Raw genomic sequence first — 19,967 nt, forward strand, 5'->3', positions numbered from 1 at the left:
CTGTGGCAGAGAGTTCCAGAGATTCACCACTCTCTGTGTGAAAAAAGTTCTTCTCATCTCGGTTTTAAAGGATTTCCCCTTTATCCTTAAACTGTGACCCCTTGTCCTGGACTTCCCCAACATCGGGAACAATCTTCCTGCATCTAGCCTGTCCAACCCCTTAAGAATTTTGTAAGTTTCTATAAGATCCCCTCTCAATCTTCTAAATTCTAGAGAGTATAAACCAAGTCTATCCAGTCTTTCTTCATAAGACAGTCCTGACATCCCAGGAATCAGTCTGGTGAACCGTCTCTGCACTCCCTCTATGGCAATAATGTCCTTCCTCAGATTTGGAGACCAAAACTGTACGCAATACTCCAGGTGTGGTCTCACCAAGACCCTGTACAACTGCAGTAGAACCTCTCTGCTCCTATACTCAAATCCTTTTCCAATGAAAGCTAACATACCATTCGCTTTCTTTACTGCCTGCTGCAGATAGGTCCCTTCACACAGGTATCAGGTCTCTAACGTGCAGACATCAAGGTCTCTGACAGACACAGGACTCTCACACAAACAGATAAGGTATCAAGGTAACAATTACTTTGAAAAAGTGCAATTAGGAGACAAGAGAAAAAGAAGTAGAGCATGTGTAGAGATATGGCTAAAGACAGATTCTGAAGAAGGGTAGGTCCAAAATGCTGGAGGAACACAGCATCCCTGGAGAATATGGATCGGTGATGTTTTGGGTCAGGAACCTTCCTCAGACTGATTGCAGAGATGTGGAGAAAGACAATAGGTGCAGGAGTAGGCCGTTCGGCCCTTCGAGCCAGCACCGCCATTCACTGTGATCATGGCTGATCATCCACAATCAATATCCCGTTCCTGCCTTCTCCTGATATCCGCTGACTCCGCTATCTTTAAGAGCTCTATCTAACTCTCCCTTGAAAGCATCCAGAGAATCAGCCTCCACTGCCTTCTGAGGCAGAGAATTCCAGATTCATAACTCTCTGGGTGAAAAACCTTTTCCTCATTTCCGTTCTAAATGGCCTACCCCTTATGCCCCCAACATCGGGAACATGTTTCCTGCCTCTCGCATGTCCAATCCCTTAATAATCTTATATGTTTCAATAAGATCCTCTCTCATCCTTCTGAATTCCAGTGTATACAAGCCCATTCGCTCCATTCTTTCAACATATGACAGTCCAGCCATCCCGGGAATTAACCTCGTGAACCTGCGCTGCACTCCCTCAATAGCAAGAATGTCCTTCCTCCAATTTGGAGACCACAACTGCACATAATACTCAATGTGTGATCTCACCAAATCCCTGTACAACTACAGAAGGACCTCTTTACTCCTATAATCAACTCCTCTTGTTATGAAGGCCAACATGTCATTAGCTTTCTTCACTGCCTGCTGTATCTGCATGCTTACTTTCAGTGACTGATGTACAAGGACACCCAGATCTCGTTGTACTTCCCCTTTACCTAACTTGACACCATTCAGATAATAATCTGCCTTCCTGTTCTTGCTATCAAAGTGGATAACCTTACATTTATCCACATTAAACTGCAGCTGCCATGCATCTGCCCACTCTACCAACCTGTCCAAGTCACCCTGCATCCTCATAGCATCCTCCTCACAGTTCACACTGCCGCCCAGCTTTGTGTCATCTCCAAATCTGCTAATGTTACTTTTTAATCCCTTCATCTAAATCATTAATGTATATTGTAAATAGCTGCAGTCCCAGCACCGAGCCTTGCGGTACCCCACTAGTTACTACCTGCTATTCTGAAAAGGAACCGTTAATCCCTACTCTTTGTTTCCTGTCTGCCAACCAATTTTCTATCCATGTGCATACCCTACCCCCAATTCCATGTGTTCTAATTTTGCCCACTAATCTCCCATGTGGGACTTTATCAAAGGCTTTCTGATATTCCAGGTGCACTACATCCCCTGGCTCTCCCTTGTCTATTTTCCTAATTACAACCTCAAAAAATTCCAGAAGATTAATCAAGCATGATTTTCATTTCGTAAATCCATGCTGACTCGGACCAATCCTGTTTCCGCTATCCAAATGTGCCGCAAATTCATCTTTTATAATTGACTCCAGCATCTTCCCCATCACCGATGTCAGGCTAACTGGTCTATAATTCATTGTTTTCTCTCTTTCTCCTTTCTTAAAATGTGCGATAAATTTAGCTACCCTCCAATCCACAGGAACTTATCCTGAATCTATAGAATGTTAGAAAATGATCACCAATGCGTCCACAATTTCTAGAGCCATCTTCTTAAGGACCCTGGGATGCAGACCATCAGGCCCTGGGGATTTATCAGCCTTTAGTCCCAACAGTCTACCCAACACCATTTCCTGACTAATATGAATTTCCTTCAGTTCCTCCGTCACCCTAGGTCCTCTGGCCACAAGTACATCTGGGAGATTGTTTGTGTCTTTCTTAGTGAAGACAGAGCCAAAGTACCTGTTCAACTCATGTGCCATTTCCTTGTTTCCCATAATAAATTCACCTGTTTCTGTCTTCAAGGGACCCACATTAGTCTTAACTATTTTTTTCCTCTTCACATACCTAAAGAAGCTTTTACTATCCTCCTTTATATTCTTGGCTAGCTTACCTTTGTATCTCATCTTTTCTCCCTGTATTTCCTTTTTAGTTATCTTCTGTTGCCCTTTAAAAGTTTCCCAATTGTCTGGCTTCCCGCTCATCTTTGCTATGTTATACTTCTTCCCTTTTATTTTTATACCGTCCTTGACTTCCCTTGTCAGCCAGGTCGCCTCTTACTCCCCTTAGAAAGCGAGAATAGTCAAAATGTCTAGAACACCTATAGCTTTCTTTCCTCCCACCAATACAATCAGTCTCAGGAAGGATCCCAACATGAAACATCACCCATCCTTTTTCTCCAGAGATGCTGCCTGTCTCGCTGAGTTACTCCAGCATTTTGTGTCTTTCCTTGGTAAACCAGCATCTGCAGTTCCTTGGTTGTACAGTCTGAAGAAGAGTCCCAAACCGAAACGTCACCTATTCATGTTCTCCAGAGATGTATGTTGCCTGACCCGCTAAGTTACTCCAGCATTTTGTGTCCTTTTTTAAAAAAAGACAAGAGATTTGAGTGGATTCCTACATTGCTCCAATGATATACAATGCAAGATTAAAGTATAATTTGGGCACATTGCAATCCTCAAGACTCAATTAGGAGACTAGTTCAGTAACCACTCTTTTTTCTCTCCACACATTTGGCTATATCTTTCTATATCTATTTCTATTTTTCTATCCCTGATTTCCATTTTTTAAAGTAATTGTCACTGGCAATTTTAATTTGCATTCCATCACAGCCATTGTTATATTGTTTCCACCATTCCTCCTCTCTATGATTTAAAGCACAACTATTTTATCATTTTTCTTGATAGATGAAGTGTTAATCACCTGAAATGTCTTGATCAGAAAACTACTATTTTCTTCGTATGTTATTTATCCACAGCTTTCGACCATTGCGATAATTGTCTGATTCTTAAATTGCCAAACATTACTTCAAGAAGATGTTTGCTAAGATATCAAAATTAATCTCCAAACCGAAGGTAATTATAAAATGCCATAGTGTTATTTTACTGTCAGTCCACACCAGATTATCTTGAAACATAGAAACATAGAAAATAGGTGCAGGAGTAGGCCATTCGGCCTTTCAAGCCTGCACCGCCATTCAATATGATCATGGCTGATCATCCAACTCAGTACCTGCCTTCTCTCCATACCCCCTGATACCTTTAGCCACAAGGGCCACATCTAACTCCCTCTTAAATATAACCAATGAACTGGCTTAAAACTACTATCTGTGGCAGAGAATTCCACAGATTCACCACTCCCTGTGTGAAATTTGTTTTTCTCACCTCGGTCCTAAAAGACTTCCCCCTTATCCTTAAACTGTGACCCCTTGTTCTGGACTTCCCCAACATCGGGAACAATCTTCCTGCATCTAGCCTGTCCAACCCCTTAAGAATTTTGTAAGTTTCTATAAGATCCCCCCTCAATCTACTAAATCCTAACGAGTACAAGCCGAGTCTATCCAGTCATGCTTCATATGAAAGTCCTGCCATCAGAGGAATCAGTCTGGTGAACCTTCTCTGTACTCCCTCTATGGCAAGAATGTCTTTCCTCAGATTAGGAGACCAAAACTGTACGCAATACTCCAAGTGTGGTCTCACCAAGGCCCTGTACAACTGCAGTAGAACCTTCCTGCTCCTATACTCAAATCCTTTTGCTGTGAATGCTAACATACCATTTGCTTTCTTCACTGCCTGCTGCACCTGCATGCCTACTTTTCAATGACACCCAGATCTCGTTGCATCTCCCCTTTTCCTAATTCAGATAATAGTCTACTTTCCTGTGCCACCAAAGTGGATAACCACTCACTCACCCAACCTATCCAAGTCACCTTGCAGCCTCCTAGCACCCTCCTCACAGCTAACACTGCCCCCCAGCTTCGTGTCATCTGCAAACTTGGAGATGTTACATTCAATTCCCTTGTCCAAATCATTAATATATATTGTAAATACCTGGGCTCCCAGCACAGCAAAACAGGAAAGTAGACTATTATCTAAATGGTGGCCGAATAGGAAAAGGGGAGATGCAACGAGACCTGGGTGTCATGGTACACCAGTTATTGAAAGTAGGCATGCAGGTGCAGCAGGCAGTAAAGAAAGCGAATGGTATGTTAGCATTCATAGCAAAAGGATTTGAGTATAGGAGCAGGGAGGTTCTACTGCAGTTGAACAGGGTATTGGTGAGACCACACCTGGAGTATTGTGTGCTGTTTTGGTCTCCAAATCTGAGGAAAGACATTCTTGCCATAGAGGGAGTACAGAGAAGGTTCACCAGACTGATTCCTGGGATGCTAAGACTTTCATATGAAGAAAGACTGGATAGACTTGGCTTGTACTCACTAGAATTTAGAAGATTGAGGGGGGATCTTATAGAAACTTACAAAATTCTTAAGGGGTTGGACAGGCTAGATGCAAGACGATTGTTCCCGATGTTGGGGAAGTCCAGGACAAGGGGTCACAGTTTAAGGATGAAGGGGAAATCCTTTAGGAGAAAATTAGGAGATGAGAAAAACATTTTGCACACAGAGAGTGGTGAATCTCTGGAACCCTCTGCCACAGAAGGTAGTTGAGGCCAGTGAGTTAGATGTGACCCTTGTGGCTAACGGGATCGGGGGTATGGAGAGAAGGCAGGTACAGGATACTGAGTTGGATGATCAGCCATGATTATATTGAATGGCGGTGCAGGCTCGAAGGGCCAAATGGCCTACTCCTGCACCTTTTTTCTATGTTTCTATGTTTCTGTGTTAATATTGCGAACTATGTTGCACGGTCTTCGTGCTATTATGATTGGTCAAGGAGAGGGGCCTTGCCCAAACTGTTTACTTTACCTGGTATAATGTTTCTTTACTGAATAGAATTGTTTCCCACTAAGTGCTTTCTATCGAAACTATGTTATGTGATGTTTTGTGATTGGGTTAGGGAACTGTCAATTAACGAATTTTGTAATCCTTATTGATAATTGGCTTGTAGGGGTTGCACCCCCCCCCCATGTATTTTCGCGCCAAGGATCCTGAAGCATATAAAAGAGGGGAGAGCACATTGGGTGTGCCGATCTTCTGGGATAGCGCATTGGAGTGTGCTTATCTTCTGGAAGTGTTCTATTTGCATGAGGCTGATGGGCTCGAATGAGTAGAGACAAGGATCGGACCCGCGGTATTGGATTAGGTATTGTATTGGTGTTGTATAATAATGAGAGTTGGATTCCAGTGTTTTGTATTCGGTGTTTGAATGGGCCAGACTAGGGGGGTAAGATTAGAACCGGAATTACACCTGGATTAGCTGCAGGGAGAGGTTGGACAAACTTGGATTGTTTTCTCTGTAGTGACGGAGGTTGTGGGGAGACCTGATAGAAGTATATAACATTTTGAGAGGCATGGATAGGGTAGGCAATCAGAATCATACTTCCCGGATGGAAAAATTAATACTACAGGGCATAGTCTAAAGGTGAGAGGGCAAAGTTTAAAGGAGATGTGTGTGGCATGTTTTTTTACACAGTGAGTGCTTGGATCGTGCTGGTGGAGGTGGTGGTTGAAGCAGACATTTAAAGTGACATTTAAAATACTTTTAGATGGGCATATGGATATGCAGGGAATGGAGGAAATAGGTTATCTACAGGTCGATAAGTGCTTGTCTTGGCATCATGTTTGGTGTGATATTGTGGGCGAAGGGCCTGTTCCTGTGCTGTACCATTCTCTGTTCTATGGTCAAATGTATCTGCTTACAGACCTGCTATGTTGCTGCAAGTAAGAATTTAATTGTTCTGTTGACGATTGAACACTCTTGAATTTTGCCTCCTATCACTTCTCTATTTAAGTTTGAAGGATGGACAGCAAAGGGCTTAGAGAACTTTTATCTTCACCACTTTGTCCTCAGGATATTAAATGCTATTGGAAATACCTGGGTGCCTGCTGCTCTGCCATCTCTTCCATTGAGCTGCCAAAGCCCTTAGAATGACGTACTGTATATATCTTCCAATCGAAAAGCACCACCTCCAAAGTGACAGGTGGCACTTGAATCGATGTTAGCAGTTTTCCGTACGGGCAAAATATCCAGTGCTGACTGATTATTGAAAACATGTTAAGACGGTTGTAACATTAATTTTGTTTGTCGTACCCAGATTAGAAGGAGGCAGAGTATTTATGCATCATGATGCCAGTGGTTGTTTTACAGCTGTAGCCAATTTAGACTGGCTTTGTTTTAAAAGAAAAACAATCATTAAATATTGGATGCATAATATTCGTTATTATTAAGCATATTGCCCTACATGACTAGCTGCATTTGTACGCCATGTTGCGGACCATTTTAAAGAAGCCCTATTAAGGATTAAGGTGGATAAATCACCAGGGCAAAAGCGATCTATCCTTGGTTAATGCGAGAGGTATGAGAGGGGATTGCAGGAGTATTGACAAAGATTTTTGTATCTTCTCCAGCTACAGGTGAGGCCCTATAAAACTGGAAAATAGCCGAAGTCCTTTGTTTTAGGGAAGTAGAGGAAATTATAAACTGGTGAACCTCACATCAGTGGTTGAGAATCTATTGGAAAGGATTTTTCAGGATAGGATTTACTCACATTTGGAATAACATGGGCTAATTAGGGATAGACAGCATGGCTTTGTCCACAGACGATCATGTCTTACATACTTGAATGAGGTGATGATGAGGGCAGTGGATGTTGTCTACATGGATTTTAGTAAGACAATTGATAAAGTTCATAATGGTAGGTTGATCCAGAAGATTAAGATGCATGGGATCCTCAGTGATTTGATCACATGTTCCGGTTCTGGATTCAGAACTGGCCTACTCATAGAAGACAGAGGGTTGTGGTGGAAGGGTGTAATTCTGTTTGGAGTTTATTGGTCTTTGAAGTTTTATAGCAATCTGTGCTGGGACCTCCATTGTTTGTGTTACATATAAACCACTTGCATGTAAATTAAGACGGGTTTAATTTAGTTTAGTGATACAGTGCGGAAACAGGACCTTTGGCCCACTGAGATTGCCAACCAGCGATCCTCGTATGCTAACACTATCCTACATCCTAGGGACAATTTTAAATTTACAGAAGACAAATGAACCTACAAACCTGTATATCTTTACTGTCAAGTGGCCAATGTACAAACTCTGTAAAACAGCACCCATAGTCAGAATGAACCCGGTTATCTCTGGAGAGGAGGAATGGGTGATTTTAGGGTCTCGACCTGAAACGTTACCCATTCCTTCTCTCCATAGATGCTGTCTGTCCTGCTGAGTTACTCCAGCTTTTTGTTTCTATCTAAGGTAATGACTACCAACTGGTGGCACTAATGTCGGTAATGAAGTGCTTTGAGAGGTTGGTTATGGCACATATCAACTCCTACCTTAAGAACCTGAGCTGCCAATTTGTCTATCCCCACAATGAATGAACAGAGATGCAATCGCACTGGGTCGCCACTGGAAACTGAACAATAAAAGCACACATGTCAGGGTGTTCATTGACCACAGTTTAGCATTCAATACCATCATCCCATCCAAACATTACCAAGTTCAGGGAAATGGATCTCTGTGCACCGCTTCGCAACTAAATCCTCGGTTTCCACATTAACAGACCACAATTAGTATGACTTGGCAACAACACCTACCCCTTAGTAATGATCAGCACAGAGGCATCTCAACGCTGTGTGCTCAGCCAGTTAGCTCTGCTCATCATATACCCATGACTGTGTAGCCGGACACAGTTTCAACTCCATCTTCAAATTCACTGAACACACTGCTGTTGTTTGAAAGTTGTGGGTAATGATGAGTCAGAGTACAGGAGGGAGATCGATTGTCTGATTAAATGATGCCAGAACAACAACCTCGCTCTCAAGGTCAGTAAGACCAGGAGCTGATTGTTGATTTTCGAAGAGCAAGGCTGAGGATACACAAACCAGCTTTCATCAGTAGGTCGATAGTGGAGGGAGTAAACAACTGTGTCGTTCCACAGTAAAGTTCCTGTGTCATGGCCCAAATATGCTTAAACAGACAGAAACGCAAATAAAATCAGTGATCAAGCAGTATAATCTTTATGTTGCCTGGTGGGTGTGTAAAACTCTTAACAGTATGCAGATTACAGACTATTCAGAGTTCTCATTCCCACACAAAGGGGCAGTGATCGAAATACATATATACACTCCAATAATCGACGATTCAGCAATACATTATCTATAAAGCTTAGCACAGCCTCTTGCTTCTTAAGATTGACAGATCCTAAAGATTGACAGCATAAAAAGATTGACAGGTTCTTCTGACAGAGGAAGAAGGTTATATTTCTGCAGAACAAGCATTTTGGTTTTATTCTACTTATAACGCACATCATAATCTTGTGGAACAAGGGTTAGTTCCTCTGTTTATGTTATAAAGGAGACATTCGTGAAACTTGTGCTTGTGATCTCGCTTATGTTATTGGAAAGGGAACATCAACAGTCTGCTAGCTTTGTTAATGTACTGAAAGCAAATGTTAGTGCATTTCGCTGGCCTTGCAATTTAACAGAAGAAGGTTAAAGCTTGTCTTAGTTTCATCGGAATCTATTTTGTATTTTGAAATCATTATTAACTTCCACATTCCTTCCTCTTTATCAGTTCATGATAACATTCACAATCCCCCGTAGGTACATAATGGTCGCAAACAATTAACAATAACAATTAGAGCAATGATTACTAATACGATAGAGCCATTGTTTAATATAGTATTCCAAACTCCATCAAGCCAACTGAATGGCCAGCATCTCCCATTTACTTCATTGTACCCATGCATGTCACTGTCAACCTTATGGATTTTCTCAATTTCTTGGGAGATGTGGGTAGCAAGGTCAGCGATATTGGTAGTCTCATCGGGGATATAAGTGCAACACTCATAGTTTACGATAGTACAGGTGCCTCATTTCACTTTTGCTATCGGTAAGAAGGTACAGGCGTCTGAAAACAGTAATTTCCAGATTCAGGAACAGCTTTTGCCTAACAATCATCGGGCTATTGAACACTACATATACCAAGTAAACTCTGAACCACAAACTGTCTTGGTTGCACTGGGATCTTCGAGCTTTTGTTTTGTTTTGCCTAATATTGTTTTTTTTAATTCAGTGAACTTTTTTTTGTTTGCTTTTATTATGTTGTCTATTGGGTACCATGTTTACAGACCCATTATGCTGCTACAAGTACAAATTTCATTGTTCTGTTTTGAATAGAAATATGACTCATGACTCTTGAAATGACTCTCTTGACTCTTGAAATGGCAGATGGACTTTAATCCGAGTGTTAAGGTGTTACACTTTTGGAGATCGAATGTAAGGGGAAAGTATACAGTTAGGTGCAAGATCCTTAATAGCATTGATATACAGAGGAACAACCCTTAAATTGACAACACAAGCAGATAGAATAGTAAAGAAGGCATATGATCATTGAGTGTAAAAGTCAGGAAGCCATGTTGCAGCTTTATAGGACTTTGGTTAGGTTGCATTTGAAGTATTGTGTGCAGTTAGAGTCACCTCATAACAGGACGGCTTTGAAGAGGTTGCAAAAGAGGTACCAGAATTCTGCCTGGTTAAGAGGGTATTAGCTATAAGGAGAGATTGGACAAACTTGGATTGTTTTCTCTAAAATGTAGGAGGTTAAGGGGAGACCTGATGGAAATATATGAAATTACTAGACTAAGTAGGACCCGTTGGGTCCCATTTTCACACAGGAGGGCTGGTCCCCCAACGTAATATTCCAGCTCTCCACCAATTCCAATATTGGTGGCCAGTGGGGGGGAAGGGGGGGGGGGGGGGGGGCTTTCGGGAGCGCTAGTATGAGTGTTGTGGGCTGAAGGGACTGGTTTCCAGGGGGCTACTATGGACATTGTGTGCAGTTTCATGCCATTTCAAACAGGGTGCAAGGCCACCAAATTCAAGTGCAGTTTCATACCATTTCAAGCAGGGTGCAAGGCCACCAAATTCAAATGCCATTTCATACCATTTCAAGCAAGGTGCAAGGCCACCAAATTCAAGTGCAGTTTCATACCATTTCAAAGGTACACAAAAATGCTGGAGAAACTCAACGGGTGCAGCAGCATCTATGGAGCGAAGGAAATAGGCAACGTTTCGGGCTGAAACCCTTCTTCAGATTGATAGGGGGGGGGGGGGGGGGGGGGGGGGGGGGGGGGGGGAGAAGAAAGGAAAAAGGAGGGGGAGAAGCCCAAGGGCTAAGGGAGAGCTGGGAAGGGGAGGAGGCAGCAAGGGCTAACAGAATTGTGAGAATTCAATGTTCATGCCACCAGGATGCAGACTCCCCAAGTGGCTGGTGCTCACTCTGGCCATGGAGGAGGCCCAGGACAGAGAGGTCGGACACGGAATGGGAGGGGGAGTTGAAGTGCTGAGCCACCAGGTCAGGTTGGTTAATGCGGACCGAGCGGAGGTGTTCGGCGAAACGATTGCCAAGCCTACGCTTGGTCTCACCGATGTAGATCAGCTGACATCTAGAGCAGCGGATGCAATAGATGAGGTTGGAGGAGATGCAGGTGAACCTCTGTCGCACCTGGATTGACTGCTTGGGTCCTTGAATGGAGTCGAGGGTGGAGGTAAAGCGACATGGTCCTCAAGTCATACCATTTCAAGCAGGATGCAAGGCCACCAAATTCAAGTGCAGTTTCATATCATTTCAAGCTGAGTGCAAGGCCACCAAATTTAAGTGCAGTTTTATACAACTTCAAGCAGGGTGCATGGCCACCAAATTCAAGTGCAATTTCATGCCATTTCAAGCAGGGTGCAAGGCCACCAAATTCGTTTTTTCTAAAATCAATATACAGCACAAACAGGAAGTGGTCAAGATTAGGCTTTTAATTATATAGATTTTCAAACCACATTTTCATTTTCAAACCAACCACATTTTCATACAAACCACATTTTCAAACCGGTCCATTTTTAAACCAAACACATTTTCAAACCAACCACATTTTCATTTTCAAACCAACCACATTTTCATTTTCAAACTTAATTTTTAAACCAGATTTTCATTTTCAAACTTCATTTTCAAACCACATTAAGGACACTCACAGGTCAGTAAAACCACACTCACAGTTTAGTAGATGTAAATGTAAATATGACAATTACACAACACGTAGTTTAAGATCATCTTTAATCCACATACAGACTTAACAGCATGTTAGTAGTCACTGCATCTTGTCTGCTACCGAACTGCGTAGCATAGGAAGTAGGTGTTAATATAAATGATACAGTAAGGCGGGGTTAGTGATGCTAACCTATATATGATTGGTTGCATGCATAAGCCAATCTACAGTTTTAATATGAAAATGTGGTTGGTTTGAAAATGTGGTTGGTTTGAAAATGAAAATGTGGTTTGAATATGAGGTTTGAAAATGAAAATGTGGTTTGAAAATGAAGTTTGAAAATGAAAATGTGGTTTGAAAATGAAGTTTGAAAATTAAAATGTGGTTGGTTTGAAACTGTGGTTGGTTTGAAAATGTGGTTGGTTTGAAAATGAAAATGTGGTTGGTTTTGAAAATTAAAATGTGGTTGGTTTTAAAATGAAAATGTCGTTGGTTTGAAAATGTGGTTGAATATGAGGTTTGAAAATGAAAATGTGGTTTGAATATGAGGTTTGAAAATGAAAATGTGGTTTGAATATGAGGTTTGAAAATGAAAATGTGGTTTGAAAATGTGGTTGGTAGGAAAATGTGGTTGGTTTGAAAATGTGGTTTGAGAATATATATATTTAAAAGTCTAAACTTGACCACTTCCTGTTTGCACTGTATATTGATTTTAGAAAAATCGCTACCACTTACGACTGTGATTTTTGGCCATCTTACTGAGAGTCCCCCTCCAGCTGTCAGGGCCAGAGGATTTTTCCCATTGATCAAAAATAAAATGATTAAAAAATGTTGAGATTCTCTCTCCTGTCAATCACGCCATGACGGCCACACCCTTTCCGGTGGGAGGGGGAGGGACTATAAAACCAGGAAGTGTGGATGTGCCTCAGTCTCTGCTTGATGGGGAGGAGAAGTAACGACTCTCAGTCTGAGCTGCGATTAACACTTAACCCACTTCTCCTGTATATCGGTTGTTATTTTCTTTTGCAAAGTTTTTATTTTCACTTTTCACGATGGCTTCCTCTGCCGGAAGCCTGCACAGCTTATCTTTGATTCGGATATCGGTAAGCGCTGGGCTACTTTTGAAATGGATTACCGACACTACATGAACATTGTGCATTGAAATGAACCAGACGCTGTCAAAGCCTTCCTGCTACTTAACCTCGCTGGCCCAGATGCTATGAAACGATCCAGCACTTTCCGATACGCTGCAGAAATCCTGGGCGCCAACCATCAGGTAGTGACACCCGCAGAATCCGCTGACGACCCCAATGTCTTGTTACGTAAATTTAGTGAGATTTGTGACCTGCCCTCTAATCACATTTTGGAAAGGTCAAGATTCTTTACTCGTAGACAATTGCCAGGTGAACCTGTCGAAAGATTCATCTCAGATTTAAAATATATGGCCCAGAGGTGCCATTTCGAAAACATGACTGACCAGCTAACAAGAGACATTCTGGTGACTGGGATGAATGATCAAAAGCTGAAGTCTGAGCTCCTGCGTAAACCTGATTTAACCTTAGACGAAGCCGCGCACGCTTGTCGAATGGCGGAAATCATTGACCCATTAAACAGTCAGCGCAGGTCAGACAGCAAGACCATTAATCTAACTGGATTTAATAGACCGCGAGCTCAGACAGAAAACACAGGATTTATGGCCCAGGCCAACCCTGCACCTAATAGTGAGCCTCCCAAAGGATGCCCCAATTGTAATTATCTGCATAACTGGCAATCACCATGTCCTGCTTATGGAAAGGCCTGTAACTACTGCAATAAATTAAACCATTTCTCTGCTGCCTGCCGTTCTCGTGGGAAGAAGCCCTTCAGTCCCAGACCTAATCTAAACATGTTGTTGCAAGACAATAACAACCACGACTCCCAATTCAAGCTCGACACTGCCCCCGACACCAGTCCAATTAATTTGCAAGGGGAGTCAAATGTGTACTCACTCCTACATGCAGCTGGCAAGTTTCCCGACCTTAATAGTTCTGGTAACTGTCACCAACTTCAACTTCCATGCTAAATTAGATACCGGTGCAAAAGTCAATGTAATGTCTATCAACCTCTACAATAAGATAAGAAATAACGAGCTCCTGATTGCAGACAGCTCCACTTTGCATGCTTACGGGGGGGAAGTGCTGGTACCACTGGGAAGAGCCACTTTTAAATGTGAGCTGAAAAAAACCACAAGGGATTTGACCTTCTACGTCTTGAACTGTGACTCTGCTGGGTAACCATGCTTGCCAAGATTTAGGACTGATTTTGTTCGACAAAACAGTCCACAAGCTGTTGATATCAATGGACCCGACAAAAGAATACCCTGATCTGTTCAATGACAAACTAGATAAGCTGCCTGTTACCTACAAGATATCCACCGACCCTGATGTGGTACCTGTTGTTCGTGCACCACACCGTGTGTCACATGCCAAGAGGGACAGGGTTGAGTCCATGTTAAATAATATGGTATCCATGGGCGTGCTGGAAACAGTCAGCGAGTCCACCGATTGGGTGTCCACCATGGTTGCTACTCTCAAAAAGGATAAAAATGAAATCCGTGTGTGCATCAATCCAAAAGACTTGAACTATGCCATCAGGCGCCCCCACTATACCATGAGGACAGTTAAGGATGTTGCAGCACAGGTCAGACAGGCCTCGATGCAAAGAGCTCTTTCTGGCAGATACCGCTAGACAACGATTCATCAAACCTCACCACATTTTCTACCCCGTTTGGCAGATTCAAGTTTTTGAGAATGCCATTTAGTATCAACTCTGCCCGTGAAGTTTTCCAGAGAACCATGGAACCAGAGAACGCAGGCCTACCGTGCTCTATCATTGTTAACGACATCCTGGTGTACGGCAAAGATGCGATAGACCATGATCAAAACCTAAGGCGTGTCATGGACCAGGCACGTCAGATCAACCTCAAGCTCAACCCTAACAAGTGCAAGTTCAGGGTTTCAGAGGTCACCTACGTCAGGCACATTTTCACTCCCGATGGCCTCAAGCCCGACCCACAGAAAGCTGCTGCCATCACTGAGATGCCAGCCCCCACCGACGTGCTCGGCCTGTAGCGTTTCCTGGGTATGGTGAACTATCTTGGAAAATTCATACCAAACCTCAGTGAACTAAGCTTGCCCCTGCGACATCTGACCAGAAAGGACATTGCTAGGTCATGGTTCCAGCAACATCAACAAGCATTTGACGCTTTAAAATCCAAGCTGACCAGTGCACCAACTCTGACATTCTTCGATTTGAAACTTCCCGCTACTATCACCTGTGGTGCCTCGCGATTCGGGCTAGGTGCAGCCTGCCTATAACCATCTGCTGATGGTACCTTGCTCCCTGTTTCATATGCCTCCCGTACCATGATCGACACAGATCAACGCTACGCACAGTTCGAGAAGGAGCTTCTGGCTGTCGTCTTTGCCTGCTCCAAATTCAATTACTTTATCTTCGGAAACATCTTCACGGTCGAGATAGACTATCAACCACTGGTGACGATTCTGAACAAACCTATCCATGCTGCGCGAGCCCACCTGCAACGCATGATAATGCAGCTACAATGTTTCGACTTCACTCTCGTTTACAAAAAGGGTACAGACATGCACTTTGTGGATACTCTCTCTCGTGCGCCTTGAGCATCCTGCGAACGACACCCCTATGAATGGGAGGAGCTAATGGTCCTCGGTGTTGACTTTGTTCCTATTAAACAACTGCAGTGCCTAGCCGAACATACTGCCACTGACGACACCCTCCAAATACTCTCATCAGTGATCAAAAGGGGTTGGCCAGACAGGCGCTCTAGCGCACCAACGGAGGTGCAGCCGTTCTTCCTAGTCTGCGATTAACTGGTCATACAGGATGGCGTCATCATCAAGGGCCACAAAGTCGTGATCCCTCATCATTACATGAGGAATACTACAACGAGGTGCACAGCGGTCACCCGGGAGTCGATGCCACACTGACCCACGCACAAAACCAGTTTTACTGGCCTGGGATGGCCAAATACATACGGGACCGTATCTCTTCTTGCCCCACCTGCAACAATCTTGCACCACACCAGCAGCCCCTACTGCAACAACCTCCACCAGCTCTGGCCTGGACGTCGGTGGCGGCAGCCATCTTCGAATTCCGCAGTAATCACTACTTCGTCCTCGCCGACTCATATTCAAACTGGTTTGAAGTCGACCTCCTGACCTCCATCACATCTGAGATGGTCATTCAAAAATTAAAGAAACACTTCTCCACATTCGGCTCACCCGTCCGTTTGCAGACCGACAACGGAAGACATTTTACCAGCCACGATTTCAAGCTCTTTGCTAACCGATGGATTTTCCACCATGTCACGAGCAGCCCTGAGTACCCACAGAGTAACGGACTCGCTGAACGGGCTGTCAAAAGCGCTAAACAACTGATGGACCAATTGCGCCGGGCCAATTCAGATTTTTACCTTGATCTCCTGAACCTCAGAAACATTGCCAGAGACGGGACCCTAGGATCACCAACCCAGCGACTGATGTCCAGGACAACAAGACCTGCGATTCCGATTGCTCAGCAGAAGCTGATACCTCAAGTGCTGAAGCCTGCTTTAATCCAAAAGCATATTCAGGAGAAACACGATATTCAGAAATGGTCGCACGACAAATCATGCAAGCTCCTCCCGTCTCTACTGCCATTTTCAAACCAACCACATTTACATTTTCATACCAACCACATTTTCATTTTCAAACCAACCACATTTTCATTTTCAAACCAACCACATTTTCATTTTCAAACCAACCACATTTTCAAATTTCATTTTCAAACCACATTATGGGCACTCACAGGTCAGTAAAACCACACTCACAGTTTAGTAGACACGTGTTCAGTGTTATTCGCAGCTGAGACTGAGAGTCGTTACCTTTCCTCCCCACCTTGCAGAGACTGAGGCATGTCCACACATCCGGGTTATATAGTCCCTCCCCCTCCCACTGGAAAGGGCGTGGCCGTCATGGTGTGATTGACAGGAGAGAGAATCTCAACATTTTTTAATCATTTTATTTTTCATAGATGGGAAAAATCCTCTGGCCCCGACAGCTGGAGGGGGACTCTCAGTAAGATGGCCAAAAATCACAGCCGTAAGTGGTAGCGATTTTTCTAAAATCAATATAGAGTGCAAACAGGAAGTGGTCAAGTTTAGACTTTTAAATATATGGATTTTCAAACCACATTTTCTTTTTCAAACCTCATATTCAAACCACATTTTCATTTTCAAACCTCATATTCAAACCACATTTTCAAACCAACAACATTTTCATTTTAAAATCAACCACATTTTCATTTTCAAACCTCATTTTCAAACCAACCACATTCAAACCAACCACATTTTCATTTTCAAACCAACCACATTTTCATATTCAAAACAACCACATTTTCATATTCAAACCAACCACATTTTCATATTCAAACCAACCGCATTTTCTTCAAACCAACCACATTTTCATTTTCAAACCACATTTTCATTTTCACCTCATTTTCAAACCAATCACATTTTCAAACCAACCACATTTACAAACCAACCACATTTTCATTTTCAAACCAATCAAATTTTCATTTTCAAACCAACCACACTTTCATTTTCAAACCAACCACATTTTCATTTTCAAACCAACCACATTTTCATTTTCAAACTTCATTTTCAAACCACATTAAGGCACTCACTGGTCAGTAAAACCACACTCACAGTTTAGTGGACATGTGTTCAGTATTATTCACAGCTCAGACAGAGTTGTGACCTCTCGCTCCCCCACCTTGCAGAGACAGAAGCACGTCCACACTTCCGGGTTTTATAGTCCATCCCTCTTCCCACCGGAAGGGGCGTGGCATTCATGGCGTGATTGACAGGAGAGAGAATCTCAACATTTATAAAACATTAATAAGTCTTTTATTTTTCACCGATGGGAAAAATCCTTTGGCCCCGACAGCTGGAGGGGGACTCTGAGTAAGATGGCCAAAAATCACAGCCGTAAGTGCAGGCAAAGGAGATTAGTTTATCGACATCATATTTGGCATGGACATTGTGGGTGAAGGGTCTGTTCCTGTGATGAACTATTCTATATTTTATGTTCTAATTGATATTTTCAAACTTGTTTCTGCCAAAAATCTCCAGATACCAATCAAAGTATTTGACCCTGTTGCCATTGAATCATACATTCAAAGTGAACTTCATACGGTAAGATTACTAATGAATTAGTTGTGGTCATGTTGAAATTATGATTTGCATTATTTCTACATTTTATCAGCAAATGATTTCTACCCTAAGAATACATTTTAAATCATGATTTTTCAATGCTGATCATTGGATGATAGAATGTTTGGTATTGTACACCATTTTAGACATATGAAATATTATTTAAATTTTCAATGCATAAATATGGGATTATTCTACAAGATGGGTGAGCTCAAAAGGCTAAAAGTTCCTTTTAAAATAATGCAGACTTGTAGCTATAGGTATGGGACAGAAGCACTGATGAAAATTACATTAAATTGATTGTTTAATCCTGCCTCTTATCTCTTTAATTGAAGTGCACTTTATTAAGCCAACCATAAGCTTTGTGTTGGTTTCTTACACTGCAGGATATGTTAGGGGTATCCAAAGAGGTAATTTAAAATGAACTATGACTTTTATTCAAAGGACGTTGATTATGCAGCCAACACTTTTAGTCCTCTTCCGAAATCTGATCACACTGATGACTTCCATCATACCTAAACGATTACAAAGCATTTACAAGGAAGAACACTTTTCCGGGACTTGAAGTATGAACAATTTAAGATTAAATGTTCATTATTTAATTTTAGAGATTTTCATTTATTCATTCATTTTCAAGGCAGATGCTGCCTCAAATATTCTTTGAACATCCCTAACTGCCCTTGAAACAAGCATAACTATTTTATTGAATTATTGCAGTTCTTTTGCTAAAGTAACACCTGCAAAATATTGGGTAGCATTAATAGTAAGATAAATGAGAACATACCAGTTTGAAGTTTGATCTTTATTTTATGAGTAATTGATGAGGGATTAAGTGAAGAAGGCCGTCAGCCCGCATGCGCATCAATCTTCAAAGCAGCGGTGTGAAATCATAGATAACAGTTGATGAACTGAATATAGTTTGATGATGAGGTTTTTTGTAACTAACAACCATTGCTAGTTCAGAGCCTCTAAGGCTTTAGGTGACATAATGACTGTTGTAGATGTGTGACCACACACACAACCAAAGGTCCATGAGACTAGTTTGAGACTTGACGCCCCCGGTCTACTCAGCAAGACTAAGGCATGAACATAAAGTATCATATTATTTGCAGCTGTAACCATCCTGTCCAGTCGTAGCTTATGCAGCGACTGGGCCCGTTGCGCTGAACTTAGTGCCATGAGGATAACCACTTTGTAAGTGAATAGACCGGGGACAGGAATGTAGCTGGAGCCCACCGGCGACGCAGCGTCAGCAGGACATAAACATCACATATCTCTGAGTACCTGGGCCTGGGGGGAATTTGAGTTGAAGATACCCTTCATAAATCTGGATACCAGAGATCGAGACCCGACAGCGTGGTGTACCGACCCCAGCAGGACGTATGACCACAAGGCACTACTGGCACAATATGTATAACTCCATCTCCCGTGAAATATCGCTTTGAGAGGAATACCAAGACATCTACGACTGGACAGGATGGTTACAGCTGCAAATAATATGATCGAAACACTAAGGGGCAGAAAACGCTGGTGGGTGTTGTGTACAGGCCACCTAACAGTAGTAGTGAAGTTGGAGATGGTATCAAACAGGAAAATAGAAATGCGTGCGACAAAGGCAAAACAGTTATAATGGGTGACCAATCTACATGTAGATTGGGTGAATCAAATTGGCAGGGGTGCTGAGGAAGAAGATTTCTTGGAATGTAAGGGTATGTCATTGAGGGTATGAGACGTGAATTGGCCAAGATTGACTGGCAATTAATTCTAAAAGGGTTGACGGTGGATATGCAATGGAAGACATTTAAAGGCTGCATGGATGAACTACAAAACTTGTTCACACCAGTTTGGCAAAAGAATAAATCAGGGAAGGTAGTACATCCATGGATAACAAGGGAAATCAGGGATAGTATCAAAGCGAAGGATGATGCGTACAAATTAGCCAGAAAAAGCAGCATACCGGAGGACTGGGAGAAATTCAAAGACCAGCAGAGGAGGACAAAGGGCTTAATTAGGAAAGGGAAAATAGATTATGAATGAAAACTGGCAGGGA

At 42.5% G+C, this 19,967-nt stretch overlaps 1 protein-coding gene across 3 annotated transcripts in view; it reads left to right on the forward strand.

Annotated features, from left to right (window-relative positions):
- Positions 1-19,967, forward strand: part of LOC129697009 (ankycorbin-like) — an 86,621-nt gene that overhangs the window by 500 nt on the left and 66,154 nt on the right. For all 3 annotated transcript variants that reach the window (XM_055635194.1, XM_055635195.1, XM_055635196.1), the window contains exons 2-3: positions 3,473-3,569; positions 17,837-17,899. In XM_055635194.1, the coding sequence (XP_055491169.1) occupies positions 3,531-3,569; positions 17,837-17,899 (102 nt within the window). In that variant the 5' untranslated portion in view covers positions 3,473-3,530. The remainder of the gene's footprint in view (positions 1-3,472; positions 3,570-17,836; positions 17,900-19,967) is intronic.

The sequence above is a fragment of the Leucoraja erinacea genome, chromosome 5, assembly GCF_028641065.1.
Source record: "Leucoraja erinacea ecotype New England chromosome 5, Leri_hhj_1, whole genome shotgun sequence".
NCBI classification, from domain to species: domain Eukaryota; kingdom Metazoa; phylum Chordata; class Chondrichthyes; order Rajiformes; family Rajidae; genus Leucoraja; species Leucoraja erinaceus.